Source organism: Pipra filicauda, unplaced genomic scaffold (genome assembly GCF_003945595.2).
Source record: "Pipra filicauda isolate LSUMZ 115617 unplaced genomic scaffold, ASM394559v2 scaffold66_size7647185_pilon, whole genome shotgun sequence".
Classification (NCBI taxonomy): domain Eukaryota; kingdom Metazoa; phylum Chordata; class Aves; order Passeriformes; family Pipridae; genus Pipra; species Pipra filicauda.
The window spans coordinates 7,350,295-7,365,718 of record NW_024104831.1 but is presented as its reverse complement, the minus strand read 5'-3'; the positions used below and the strand labels follow the sequence as shown (position 1 = coordinate 7,365,718).

At 39.7% G+C, this 15,424-nt stretch overlaps 1 protein-coding gene across 4 annotated transcripts in view; it reads right to left on the bottom strand.

The window, feature by feature from the left end:
- The window catches only part of CALCR (calcitonin receptor), a 159,278-nt gene that overhangs the window by 64,435 nt on the left and 79,419 nt on the right, over positions 1–15,424 (bottom strand). For all 4 annotated transcript variants that reach the window (XM_039388625.1, XM_039388623.1, XM_027749207.2 and 1 more), the window contains one exon: positions 1,103–1,190. In XM_039388625.1, coding sequence (XP_039244559.1) covers positions 1,103–1,150 — 48 coding nt within the window. In that variant the 5' untranslated portion in view covers positions 1,151–1,190. The remainder of the gene's footprint in view (positions 1–1,102; positions 1,191–15,424) is intronic.

The window sequence follows — 15,424 nt, the reverse complement described above, 5'->3', positions numbered from 1 at the left end:
AAGCCATAGCATGCCCACTGCAGTGGGAAAAGAAGGCACATTGAGATTGGAAGAGTGAAAATGAAGGAAACTTGTGCTTAAGTTATCCATTGAGGTCAGAAGCTGAAGAGCCCTCTGGTGCAAAGATATTTAAAAAAAGGGGGATGCAGATCTCACTGAAGAATTTTTTAAAGAAATCCTAGCCCAGGAGTACTGCAGGAATGCGCACAGAACTAACGTTGCATAAGTGCTACATGGGTGAGAGATTTAAAAGATTTGAGGACAACACAGCAAGGATTAGCCCAGTTCTTCTGGGTTGACCTACAAATCCATGCTGTAGGTTAAAGCACCTCAGGCGCTCAGAAATGCTGTTGGCAATTTTAATTATCAGAATATTTACAGTCCTGTCACTTGACTGGGAAGAAATATAAACTCGAACTGTTTCTTTATTTGGCATTGGCTTGTTACAGGAAGAATTGCTTTTATATCAAGGCCCCTGTCAAGCTGTGCAGATCAGCTGGGATTCAAACCCAGAGGGAAGCTGGTTTTTCTCAGGCTCTTTGTTATAGACATCTCTGACCGTGGGTGATTTCCTAGCCAGTGCATTGCCACGTGCAGCCTTGCGGGATACGCAGAACAGCCACAAGCGGTCACAAATACCAGAATACTCAGTATATTATGTGATTCTGTGAGGTACACAATCCAATAAACAATCCAGAGACTGCAGTTGCTAGTGTTACCCAACATGTCTCCTAGACCTGTCTCTACAACATGGAAGTTGTAGTTTGTCTCACACAACATCATCAAGGAAGTTTTCAAACACTTAAGTTTCCATGTCACTGCTATGTTGTAGCTTGTAAAACATAGAAATGGAAAGCCATACACACAACCTTCTTCAGACTTGCAGTTCTGTCTCACCAGAAAACAATGATTTCAAGTCTGAACTCCTATGAGATAACTTATTTAGAAACTTTATTAAGCTTATTTTGAAATTTATCAGGAAGGTAACTCATTCCTTCACCTGTGCAGTATAACAAATACAACTCAGTACTCATTTTTCTGAACATCACTGCAAGTTTGAATTTGGCAAGTGTTATGGGCACTTCTGTTTTCTCATACTTACAATTAGAAGGATGATCAGTAAGAAGCAACTCTGGGTTGTTTTTCTCATTGTGGAGTCTTCCTGGAGAGACACGTTGTAGCTGACCCTTCTGGGAATTAAACAACAAGAACAAAAGCAGTATTGGACTTTAGCTGTTATGATAAATTCCTTGTCTTTGCAGAGGAACATCTTTTTAGACGTGCAGTGGACCATCTGTGTGTGTGTGTGCGCACCCCCAGCCTTACATGTGCTCATGTTTTATCTAAGTGGAGGTTGGTACGCTTTTAATTTAGTCTCCTCTGTGGATCTCTGGTGGTGAGTACAGATGATGTGGGGTACAGATCCATGTTACTCTGTCACCAGCAGCAACTCTGGGTTAAGCTATGCATCTTTGCCAGCTGAGGCTACCTCGGTTATCCTGATTCAGGTGCTTCTAACCTACACATAGGGCTGCAGACCTACGAAGAATCTGGATATTTTAAACATGACCTACAAAACCCAGGTCCAGTTTGCTGATAAGCGGAATGGCAGCTCAAAAGGTATATTTTATGGGACTAGAGAAAGAGAGAGGTTGGGTAACCTCTAGCTAGATGAAGCAGGTGTGGCAGGAAAAGAGAGAGAAACTGGGAACAACACCGTGGGATTACACGCTCCCTAATGCAGCCAGTTTGACTGGGCTCCATATAGACACCACAGCAGTGGCCCTCAGGCCGTTGAAAATTACTGCTTCAGCACAAAGTACTGGAGAAGTGGAGCATGGACACGACACCACAGGCTTGAAGGGAACTGGATTGGCAACTTTCGTGCTTTTCTGTCTTTTTCCTAAATCAACACCCACCTGGCCTTTCTGGGAAAAATATCCAGGGGCCACCAGATATAATCATATTGCTTCATAGTTGTAGGAGGTTCAAGCAAGCAAAGACTTTTGCATTAACACATTATTTTAAGTCACAGTTTTTGTTAAAACACGTCATGCCTTCTGATATCCCACAGGCCACTAGTGGTGCTTGGGCTGAACAACAAACAACATGTGGCTGAGATCACCTGTCACAGTAACACAGTGGGCACTCACACATCTTCATTTTTCAGACAGCTGAAAAACTAGGAGTAAGGTGTTTTTTACCTGGGTAAACAATTCTGTGAGCACTCTACACATCTGAAACCCAAAAATTTAATGGGAAAAAGGCGTACCAACTTGGATGTTTAGTCTACTTGACATATAGTGAATGACACAATCACTTGTGTAACATTTTTCTCAGCAACAGCTTTTCTCATCTTTAAATGATTTGGAAGGTCACTCATTTTCAGAGGGCAAAGGAAATATTGTCCTCATCTAACACAGAAATCTGTAATCTCAAAATGTAATAAAGGTGTGGCACTTCCAGTTCAACACAACACAAGTGATCCAATAGGATTGTTGCAGTCGTGTCACTGAGATTACATAAACCACAAAGTGATAGAAAAGAGGGTTCAGAGGTTTTGCTTTTAATAAGAAGCAGCCTTATTACTGTTTGAATCTTGCCAGAACTATTCTGGTGCCAGTGGTAATGTGACATGTAAATGACACAGAAATAATATGCAATTACGCTGTCAGCCACAAACTTGCGTTTGATCATCAATGGTAGACAACTCAATTGAAGCAAAAATTGGACAGCTAAATCAGAGAGCAAAATGCCTGGAATTGTCTGCGTATTCTCCAGGCTATTCACTGCAGCGGGTATTGGTTCAAACTGCCAAAAAAATTAATGAAGAGCATATAAACAATGGCTCTTGGTCAGCTGTGCAGTGAGCAGATGTACAAGCATGAATACAGTGTTCATGGAGTTACTCACTGTACTGCAAAGTCTCTGGAGTGTGGTGTAAAGCCAGTCTGGTGGGTGCCTCTATTCTTGCTAGCCTCATCACCTCTGCTGCATCTACAGGGATTTGGTATAAAGTAGGCAAAAGAAGGACTTTGCCTTACAAACTGTCAACAGCTTTAAAATACAAAATGCTTTCCACAAATGGCACAGATTTTGGTACAATATTGCAACCTAGAAAGCATAAACAAAACCAGTATCAATTGAAGGTGCCTGTGATATGTCTGCTTTTCCTGCACTTTGTGATGGCAGTGCTTGCAGCACTATGTTGGGTTACAGCTGTAGATACAGCTAAATCTTATCCTCATGGGATTTTGTGAACATTTGTTATTATGTACTGAAAGAGCTATTTAAACTGCTTCTTTCTCCTGTCTTTCCAACTAAAATAAAAAGCCATCTGTAGAGTATTTAACACATTATTTTCCCCTCTGTTAACTGTGATGACTGTGCCATATGATACTACATATGAGTAAATGAGTAAGAATTATTTCCCAAGCTAAATCTTATATAGTCTTGTTATTTCTAGTCTTTCTTCTTCTAGCCAACTCTAACCACAGAAATGGCTGACATGCCAGACAAAATCCAGCACCTTTTTTTCTTTCTCTTTCACAGGAGTCTTTTCCAGAGACAATTTCAATAATTGCTGAATGGTAATATTTTAACAATCAAACTATAAAGTCCCTGACAAAGAAGTGGCTTTTCTCTACTTTTGCCATAAGACTGGCCCATAACACTACAGCACACTTGGGTTAGCATCACTACTGGATCAAGGATGATGATCTCATTGACATTGGAAGGTACACGCAGATGCAAAGTGTTGGTCAATAGGCAGGGCAGAAACAAGAGGGAGGAAAAAAGACTCACACAAAGGGGAACCCGAAGAGATGGACCCTGTCAGCTTTGGGACAGAGGAACAGACCAGCGTCTCCATGGCTCTGTCCCCATCTCCAGCAATCCAGGTTCAGGTGTGACATGACGTGCAAACTGCAAAGCAGTACACTCCACGGACCATATTTTGGGGTCTTTTGTGCTAGAACTATCACTTTTTAACACCAACTGACACTAATGCCCATAGGCAGCTGGCTTGCAGCTGAAGGAAGGCTAGAGCAGCCTCATGGAGATCGTAGCTGCACTGGAGCTGTGCCATCAGGAACACAGGGAGAAATCAGAAATGAGTCTGGTCCTTGGTGCCTACTGACACCATGATTCAACCACACAAGAGCTTCCATGACAATACTCGTGGAAAGCATTTTCTCCATACCTTCTTCTGGCTGCTTGGTACCACCTGACTTGTGCTACCTCCACATCCACAGTACAGGGCCACACTATGAAGAGGTCAGGAAATTAGTTTTCAGCTACACAGTTTCTAAATAGAATACATATTTTACCATTAAAGAAGGAGAAACAATATGTCAAGCTGTTTTAAGCATAGGTGTTTTCAAGATGTTTCAAGGTATGCATGAGATTTTCCTGAGATGATGCTTATTACAATAAACAACAGGAATTACTGATAATGTACTGACAGTTCTTGGGATCACTGGAGCTTATATAAGAATGATTATTATGGGGATTTCATACAGTTTACAATGACCCCAAAATTTGTTTCATTTGGTGATGTTCCCAAGCAGGTCTTTTAGGTGCTTTGCTGATTTTCCTGTTCCTATACTATTTAGCCTTTTTCTGTAAGTCCAACAATGTCCTCCCTCCATGTTAAGATAATATAGCATGCTTTATGCATTTCAATTTTATAATATCCATATATAGGGATTAATCATAAGTACATTGCTAAAGCCCAGTACTTTTCCATGATTGTATTAATTCTTCACCCTCTGTTGCTTATAATAGTTACATACAACATCCCTGTCTGTTATTTAAACTAGAACATTGTTCTTTCTTTCTTTGCAAATGTAGCATACCTCATTATGTGCTAAGGTATTCCTCCTGCTTCAGCTATTATAGTAATACCATTGACACTTTGGGATTAGTCCTGAAGCTTATTTGAAGATGAACACAGCATCCTACTTAGTAATGACATCTCTTTTGTCTCTGTCCAGATCTCTACAGATGTAGTATTATGCTGAACAGGGTTTCAATTACAATTACCACTGGGTTACCCAGAAGGTGGGACAACCCTCCCTGCACAGCCATTTGGACAAGGCCAACCAGGGAAGTAAAATTTAGTCAAAAAGGAAGATGTAAGGGGGAAGATTCAAATGAGGGCAGTAGAGCAACATTTCCCTTCCAAGTTCTTTTTGGAGGAAGAACTGGAAAAAACTTCTTCTTTAATTATTCTGCTCTGATAAATCTGCAGTGCCATCTTTCACAATAGTGCTGACATATCGTTGGAAGAACAAATGGTTTTTAAAATGGTGTTTGAAATGAGACTTTGAAGAGTTATTGTTAAGTACTGAAGTGTCATGTAAAAATCTCTTTCTCATTGTGTAGATCACACTCAGGCACTTTGAAACTTCACTTGTGACCTCCTCATTCAGCTGCAAGTTCCTTAGGGGGTTTTATTTCCACCTCATGCAGCTTTCTCAGAGTGAATAGCTGGGTACCCACCTCCAACCCCAAGGTGTCTGTGCCACCTTACCTAGATAAGGCTTGCAGACCCTCCTGGGACGTGCCTTGCCAGTCAGCGCAGAAAGGCACCAACCTGCTCTGCCTGCATTGACACCGGACTGGGAAACACAGGGCAGACACATCTAAGCAAGACACAAGCAAGCCAGCAGATCTTGCTGCTGAGCATTTAAGGTATTTGGATCCAAGGAGGAGGTTGCGAGTCTGTTTGCATAGCCAAATGCACAGATAGTTTTGGGGAAAGTATTAAAATTGGCCTCTCACTCCCAGTGGGACATTTTACCTCGGGTTCCTAATTTTTAGGCTACTGCTTTGGACCAGGAATGAGCTGTACACCACACTTCCAAGGTCCTGTGCAGACCAGCACTGTAGTTGTAGTCCTGTCGGGCAGAGGAAATGCCATGAGTGTAATTCCCACACGTGAGAAGGGAATAGAGTCAGACCCACCTATTTCCTTAGCATTTTCTTTAGCCGTTAACCTGCAATGGGCTTCAGGTGGTTTTAACTGGCACCAGGATCTTCGGGCATTTCCAATGGAAATAGTGAACTCTGCTCAACTCTTTCTAATATACCAGAAAACTGGTGACCATCAGTCCCAGGTAGAGACATGGACCTCCCTACAGCCTCCAGTCAAGCATCCAGGAACACAAGTCAGAAGATATATCTATGTCTTCTACTCCTGTACTTCCTATGGTTCACCTTTATAAAATTCCTTGACATTTTGTCTAAACTTCCTGAACTTTTCATATGGAAATCTCCTGAGAAATACAAATTCCAAATTCTCAATTTCAAGTGTCAGACACCTAAAGGCATTGCTACATTAAAATTGCAGGCATTTAGGACATTTGCTGCTTATCTCACTCCTTTTAGCAGTCTTGTACAGCCAAACACTAAGCCGTGTGATGACTACTCAGTTCTTATTCAAACAGATCACCATTAATTTCCATTAGCTTGCCTGGTGGAGACGGTGAACTGTGTCTTGTAGAGGTGAGTGTTTGCTATGTTAACAAACTGAAACTATCAGCCATGGCAAATAGGTAATTTCAGAGTTACACAGACCAAATGACCAAATAAATCTACTTTATTGATTCATTTGGATTACATGGGAGCTGCAATGCTTGATACTTCATTTTTCCATTTAAAACCAGTCAACAAGAAGGGGCTGTTATACCTTAGGTTTCCCTTTAACCAAATCCTTTCCAATAAACTGAACAAAATAGAAGGAAAATAGCTACAAACTTGTGTCTATTTTTAAGCTAGTCATAAAGCTTTGAAAGCCCCCACACTACATATCTGAGCAGCCAATGTGATCATACACACTACAGGGAAAACTGAAGATGGTGGGTTTAGACTGGCTAATAAAACAGAGACAAGTGTACTTTGAAAGAACAAAAAAAGCCAAGAAATGTGCTTTGAATGAGAATTATTTACCTGGGACTCTAAAGCCAAATAATTCAGAAGATTTTCAGAAAAGGCTGAACTTCTTATGAAATAAAAGATAGTAAAGCATTACAGGATTTAGAGGAGCTGCTGGGGGCACCTTGGGAGGTTTCCATTACCTAAGGAGGGGAGCTGAGGTAGCTGGCTGACCATTGTCACAAATCCCATTTGTATTACACATAGGTATGGATGGATATAGTACTCCTGCATCCTCTAATGTCTGTTCATCAGGGGTGATTTCTACCACATATTAGTAGCCAAAAAAACCTCTACTTTTTCAGTACTTAGGAAGCAATTCCTAATTCCCCTCTTGGCTGTTGGTCAAGGGGTTTCATTGTGTTTAAAAGCAAGTAAAAGCAAAGAAAATTTCAGGAAGAGACTAGTAAAGTATTTCAGAGGATTTGTTGGTAGACAATGTTTGAAATACTTACACAAACTGGATCATGTAATTTCTTTCAAAAATTTTAGGTTTTTTCTTTTTCAGTCTTTGTCACCTAGGAAGGTGTAAACCATGTATTTTAGCCCAAAGTGTTAATGGGAATATGCGAAGTGTCACATTCCAAGCAGTTCTGGAGACTGGCATCTACAGGACTCTGTACCTTGTTGCACTTCTCTGAATTTGGTAAAATCATTGTGTTTTAGCCAGAAATAGTGGCTGAGGGACAAGGTTTTATGCCTCTGCACCACAGGCTCTTGCGATACAAACAGTGGTGAAAGGACAGAGGGTTAGAATTACTTAGTTTGGAGGAGATAGTAACAACAGCACATCTGCCCAATATAGACCAGTTTAAGCTGTTATGGAATTAGAATTAAAAGAAAATTGACCTTGGTGCATTTGCAGTGAAAGAAGCAACAAGGTATGCAATTACACTTTTACTTGAGCCATAACACAAACCAGAGTGGATCACACTGTGACTCCGGAAAATGAGTTCATCATCTTCTATCACTATTCAAAGGATACACTCTTAAAATAATCTCATTGTAACAAAACAGTGAAGAAACATTGAATTGGAGAAACATAAAAATTAAGTCAGGCTCTCAGCACCCATCAAAGTATCACAGAGTGGTCTGGATTGAAAGGGACCTTTAAAGATCATCTACTTCCAACCACCCTGCCATGGGCAGGGACACCTTCCACTACACCAGATTGCTCAGGGCCCATCCATCCTGGTCTTGAACACTCCTAGGGATGGGGCATCCAAAACTCCTGGGCAATTTGTTCCAGGGCTTCATCTTCCTCATAGTGAAGAAATTCTTTCTAATATTCAATCTAAATCTACTCTCTTTCAGTTTAAAACCATTGTTCTTTGTCCTGTAACTACAGGCCCCGGTAAAAAAATCTGTCCCTATCTTTCTTGTAAGCTCCTGTTAAATACTGAAAGGCCACCATAAGGTCTCCCTGGAGCCTTCTCTTCTCCAGGCTGAACACCCCCAGCTCTCTCAGCCTGTCTTCATAGGAGACAATTCCAGCCCTCTGATCATCTTCACAGCCCTCCTCTGGACCCACGCCATCAGGTTCACATTCTTCTCATGTTTGGGGCCCCAGAGCTCGATGCAGCACTCCAGGGGGGATCTAACCAGAGAGCAGTTAGAGGGGCAGAATCATCTCCCTCTGTCTAATTGCCACACTGCTTTTGATGCAGCCCAGGATATGGCTGTCACATCATATTGTTCGTACTTGACCCTGAAGGCTTTATTTTCTTTAGTTTTTATAGTTGGATTTGAAATACTAATGTTAAATACAAACCATACACTTCTGAAGCAACACTCAGGAACTTACTAGTTCTGCTTTCAGTAATGGATAACAAGATAAAAAAAAAAAGTTTTAAAAACTTTCTAAATGCCAGTAAATGGTACCATGTTAAAGTCCAATATTTTCAAGCTACAGAACAAAGAAGCAGAAAGCTGTGTAACAAAGAAGAGAAGTAAAATCTATATCAGAGCATTCCTGCTATTACGAGTGCTTGAATAATGGGACTAAATGAAGCAGCTTTGACCACTGGTCCACTACTTGATAGATGAAAGCAACCACGCTGCAGGTATGCCTAGTTCATTACTGAACATTCCTAAAAGCAGAACACTTCCATGCCAGTTTGCTACACTGTGAATCTGTGGTTTAGCATGTCACACAGTAGCACTGTATAATTTTCACCTTTCAGGCCCAGCTGCGAAAGGTCTTTTCCAAAGTGCTTGCAATTTTTGGGGGACTTTGCAGCAATGCTTGTACAAAGAGCAAATATGCAATTATCTAATCTTGGAGACACTGCAGCTTGAACACAGTCAGAAGCTTGGGATGAATACTACCCTGCTGCAGAACAAAGATTTCAAAGGAGTTGCATACATTTATGTGAGAGTAAAATCTTTTGCATAGACTGCAAAATTAAAGCAGATCTTTGGAATAAGTCTCTCTCTCATTATTTTTTTTTTTTTTCAGAGAAAAGGTTTTCACAGTCCTCATCGCCTGCAAAATAACCTTTGTGGCTAAGATTAATAACATGAGTATAATTTACAATGAGAATTGTGAAGGGTAGAACCAAATAAACATTGCTAAAGAAAGAAACATACTGCACAATTTCAGTCAAAACTCTGAGTTAAGGAAAAAGCCATATCCATGGTTGCCTTATAACTTTAACTGGACCAGCATCCTGACTGTAGTGTACATAGTTTTTATGTAGGTTTTATGTACAGTAGGTACAGTACATGTCTGTCTATGTATTTAAAAATACATAAAAATACACAAAAATACATAAAAATACATAAAAATACAGAGACTCTAACAAGTCCTTGAGTTTACTGGAACAAGAATATGATGACAAAGCAAATCTGGACGGACTTTGGAAGCACACATGAAGAGTTAGGGAGAAGCAAGAAAAACCGCAGGATACGAGTTGAGTGTAAGGGTATTCCTTTTTCCAATTACCAAATTCTTTCTGTATCACATTGGAAGAATCTTCATAAAAGTGGATGAGTGTAACCTCATATATGACATTCTCCCCTCTTGGATCAATAATTGTTTTGATCAGTACTTCCTTGACTCCATAAATTAAGGTTTTTGTTAAAATTTTTTTCTTTCAGTTGCAGCACATACTGGAGAGAAAAATAGTTATTTAATATTTTTTTGTGTCCAATTCTCCCTCCGTTTTCCATTCAGTTCTTTCCCAGGCAAACTCCCACCGGTCTTTTTTTCCCCTAACCATACATTCCTATAAATTATTTGAAGCAAGTCGATATTTTACGGGGTGGGAAAAACCCAAGAAAAATATTATACTTTCTTATTATGTCAATGCTTTTATATAAGTCATATAAAGTGTGAAAAATCCTGTGAGTAGATCGTTTTAAATAAAATGCACATGACAAACATTTAAAGCATTTTCTTCCCACTTGGCAGCAGAACAGCCCATGCTACAGCTGGATGTAGGTTTCAATTTTGCCCCAACAAAAATGAGCCAGTATGGAAATAATGCATTTTTCTTGAGTCTAGTTCTAATTTTATAGCAGTTCTGCTCATAATGAATAGAAATTTTGATTTGAAGTCAGAGCATGTCAATGTTGATCTCCAAGGGCTGTATGTAATGGGGTATTTTAAATACTGTAATAGGAGACAAATTTTGGGACATGCAAACCCTCTTGTGACAGTCTCTGAAGAAACCTTTTGTGCCTGAGGTCTTGGCTAACTTTTAGAGATACACCAACTGGTATACTTGAGAGAATTATTTACCTGCTGGTAAATCTTGTTTTACCTATGCTCTTAAATCATTGTATCTACCACAACACTGATATTTTTGTATCACATCTATACTGCAATAAATAGAAAAGTGACCCAAAGCTGTCACTGCATTTTAAACTATTTTTACAACTGATCTAAAGATTAATAAAGGTAAAATAATGTAATGACTGATGCAGATACAAGGAAAGATGGGTAAATCAGTAAAAATAAAATTATCTGCATCAGATATTACAGATTAATTGAATATCACAGCTGTAGTGCTTGAATACTGTGTTGTCCCTGACAGGAATTATGGCACCATTATTATAAAGGGTTAGATTGAATGTAACAGTCTAAATTTCCAGTTTCAATTAGCGCAAAATCTACACATTTCTCACTATGGCATTATATATTCATTTCAGAAGTTCAACAGGGCAATTACATACGGTAAATTACTATGAACTGACATTTAATCAAGAGGTAGCTATTAGCCCCTAAAATTCTGGGGAAGACTTTCAGACTAACATACATGAAAAGAGGCAGGTAAGGCTCACGTGGACACACATGCCGAGGTTAAAATAAAGGGTAAAATGGGTCTTTGGCTAGACCTGAAGAGAGAAGGTTAGTTTTTTCTTCATGGTTCCTCTTTTCATCTGTAAATTAGAGCAGATTAGCAAGAAATACAGATGAGGGAATGGGAATCACCTGAACAGTGAGACAGGCCATTACTGCTGTAACTCACTCATTTACTCTTAGAAAATTTTATAAAAAGCCTTGGTTCTTTGTCCCAGACATTCTTCCAGGCTTGCAGTCTGGAGTCTAGGGTTCATCCAGATGTCCCAGAGGGATAACTGAGTCCAGACAAGGCACAATTTATTTGCAAGAAAACAAGACCAGGAGATGGCAAATTAGATGGTGGCTAAAACATGTGAATGTGCCTTGTGAACTGAAAGGTCGATCACTACTTGCTACCAACATTAGCGCTGACCTTTCAGGGACATCAGCTGCCAGCCATGCAAACGGCAGCTCTGGTGACCTCTTCCTCTGCTCATAAATATTAATAAGCAGAAGATGGACTTGTGGGGTTCAGAGTTTCAGCAATACCTTGCACAGATCCCAAATACACGTTGTTATGAATGGCCAACCACCTATCACAGAAGTTTTATCGGAACCCCACTATTCAGGTCCATGAGCATAATCTTTGGATCAGTAGGTCTTTGCATCTTTCTGCTAAAATGAGCTATCATTAATATGTTCTTGAGGAGTTAGTGAAGCTCTGCTTGTATTAAGCTGCATTTATTGAAGATCTCTTCCTATCCTGCAATCTTAGTCAGACAGAAAATGTGTAGCCTAATTTTGTGCTGGACAGGGCACCGCGGAGACCAGGGCCTGCTCCAAAGCATCTTATTAGCCAGGACCAGTGAGATGGGCTGTGGGTAAAGTACTGTGTGGTCTGGCTCTCACGTGCTCCACTGTTAGGACTGAAATCCTCTCGGGCCACTGCAATTCTCAAACAAGTCAAAGCCCAATTATTATCACTTATAACATAATGTATTTCTGAAGGATGTCAAAACTAACTCTGAAAGCTCCCTTATGCCACGGTTTGCTTTTGGTAAAATCTTGATACACACTGGCTAAAGTCTGTCTTTAGCAGAGTTTTACTTCCTGGGTCTGCTGAAATGAATTTCTGGCTCCATTACCCAAAGAATTCAGAACCAACCCCAAAATGATAGCTGAAGTCACCGAGGACAAGCCCCCAAGTTTTGAGTCAGCTGAAAATATAAAGTCAATTTTCCTTTCTGAGCACATCCCAGACCCACGCATGTGCCAGGGGCCTGTTCTTCAGTTTAGCCTATAGAGCTAGAACTTGTGTGCTTATGTAACATCTAGGCTTAGGGTTGCCCCAAATCTTCCTACCAAATCCAGCTGCAGGGACAAAGGATAATCTGGACCACAAATCATGAAGTTAAACAAGAAAACAAATGCATCCAGTATAGCAGCCTATTTGTAAGGTTTTTCGAAATAAAATCCTGGAAGTAGTCTGTATTTCTAAGCAAGATTTTTCCTGTTACACCACAGGTTGCCAACTGGCAATGAATTAAAAGACTCTCTATGCTAGTAACTTGAAATATCCACCCATGATCTAAAGCTTCATGTGGAAAAATAATACATGGTCTGTTCCATAAATTACATTGCCAGAAAAAGGGCCTTCATATAGAAAGTACTTTATATAGCAGATAGAAGACAAAAGGGAAGCATATTTGCATGAGCACTGAGATTCAGAAAAGACTTCTAATGGCTTTGGAAAGAAGTCAGTAGTCTTTTCAACTGCAGCTAGAGCTGACCTTGCTTGACGTCCTGACTTTCTCACTGAATCCAAATGTGTGTGTGTGTGTGTGCCTATGAGTATGTGTACGGGCTTCTGCAGAGCTATGTAAAATCTCAAGATGTACGAAATGAGCCTAGCTCTTATGAGACCTGTAGAGATCATGTCTTGAGGCTTTTTGCCCTTCTGGTGTTGATTTTGACCTTCTGGCAATGGAAAGAGTTCAGGCTTTTATTTTCTTATAAGCAACTTGGAGCTTTTGCCTAAAGCCTGCCAAGTATTCATCCTGATGAAGCACCTGACCTTTCTGTGAAGTATGTTTTTCAGGCACCACCAAATTAAAAAGCATCTAAAGAATACTTTTTCTCAAACAATCGAAATATTTCTAATTATGTCTGCATTTTGAGTCTTCTACACCACACTCAGACAGCCACCTTCACCAAGGTAGTGAGAGGCCCAACTCCGTTTTTTTAAAGTATGGTTTTGCATATCATATAGCTCACACATTGTACATAGACAAGCAAAAACGCAATGTAAAAGCCATGTATTTTGTTTGTGGACTGCAAACTGCATCTGCATATTTTTTCTTGATTAAGATAAAAATTTCCTTAATATTTTAATTATTGAGTTCTTTTATTAATTCAGTTGTTATTTGCACATGCAAAACAATACCACTTGTAGTCTCATTCATTGATCCCATTTGAGCAGGTGTTTTACATAGCTACAAGGAAAAGAAAAAGCAATACTTTAATAGAGGAAGACATCACTGCAAAGCAACAAATGAGTTCAGGAGCAAGATTTGCACTGGAAAATAAAGTTGTATGTTTGTGAAGCTCTGTAGCCTGAATCTTGAATGGATAGTCTCATTTGGAATGGAAGGAATAGAGGGTTCTACAAAAGCAACCTTTTTGTAGAATGAGTCTTGCCAAATAAGCTGATACTCCACCTGTGATCTTTACTCTTCCTTTGTAAGAGTACAGTTCACAGCAAATACACAAGTAGCAGAACTTGCTTTTCCATGGCAGTATGTCCTAAAACTTCTTCTTCCAGACCTCGTAGTCATAATTCCCTTCCCTACATTTAGCATGTTCCCACTATCCTTTATTTCCTTTCCCCCCTGCAATTTTTCCAGAAGATACTATTCCCACCTTTAAATTTAGTGCAGTCCTATAATGATAGCACGGATTTCCACAGCACAGGAAAATGGAAAATCTTGTACAACATTAATTTAGTTTAATTTCAGTGAATATTGTGCTAATTGCTTTACATGATTCCGTAAAACACATGTGGAATTAAACTCAAAACTTGGCTCTATTATGTCTGCAAAATCCCCAGCCCTTTGCTATAGAATTAGACTAAGTTTATGGAGCTCTGGTTATACATTTCTGCTCCAGGGATCACACCATGCCAAAATCATTCAACTTTACTTTCCATCTTAAAGAATGGAGTTGGTAATCCAGATTCAGTTGCAATCAATCAGGAATCCCACAATCCCTTTGAAAATAGTTAAAAAAGAAAAAAAAAAAAAAAAGGGCAAACCAAACTCCCAGCCAAAAACAAACACTCAAATGAACAACTCCCCAAACCCTACTTTGTAAAGTGAGTTCTGGAAGAACCACTGTAAAAGGGATTAAATGCATTCACATCGTACAGTTCAAACAGCTGCTAAGCAAAGTATGACTAAGTCCATTCATCCTTCTGGGGCAGTCTAGTAAGTCCATTCATCCTTCTGGGGCAGTCTAGTTTAGGCACAGCTTCAGAAATGCCCCCCTCAGCATGTGGACACCCAGTGCATGGCCATCGTCTATATGCAATTACACACTGCCAAACAGATAGAGGATCTGCTGGACATGGGAACAGTACATATTCCTGAATACCTTTACGTATTTTTTAATTTACTGCAAATGGTATAGGATAACAAACTTTCACTTTTGGTAGTTTGTGGCAGTCCAGAATTCCTGAAACTCCACTTTTACTCCAATGTTATCAAAATATGAGGAGTGTTCAATGACAGTGGGCAAATTTATGCATTTTGCTGTGTTGAAGTGTTTTAATTACGACAACCACTACTTCACTGATCTCCTGTAACCATGGTGGTAGTAGGGGAGAGTATGTGAAAAATCTTGCTGCTCCTATGATGCAACAACAGTTCCTCTTTATCTGTTTTAGTAAACTCTTGCCCAGCCATTCATCTATATTGAGTAATTCTACTAGATTAGCTTGCTTATTTGAGATTTGAGTGAGAATAATGAATGAATTAATTTCCTGACTTGCATATGTGGTTTTGTACCATTTTCTTCTTGTGTGATCTGATCTACGTCCAGTAAAACCATCTTTTGGTACAACACTTCAATGTCACTCTAGCTAATGGACAGATCTTGAATACTGCTCTTTTCTTGGTATCACTTTTCTCAGTGGAATCCAGATACTGA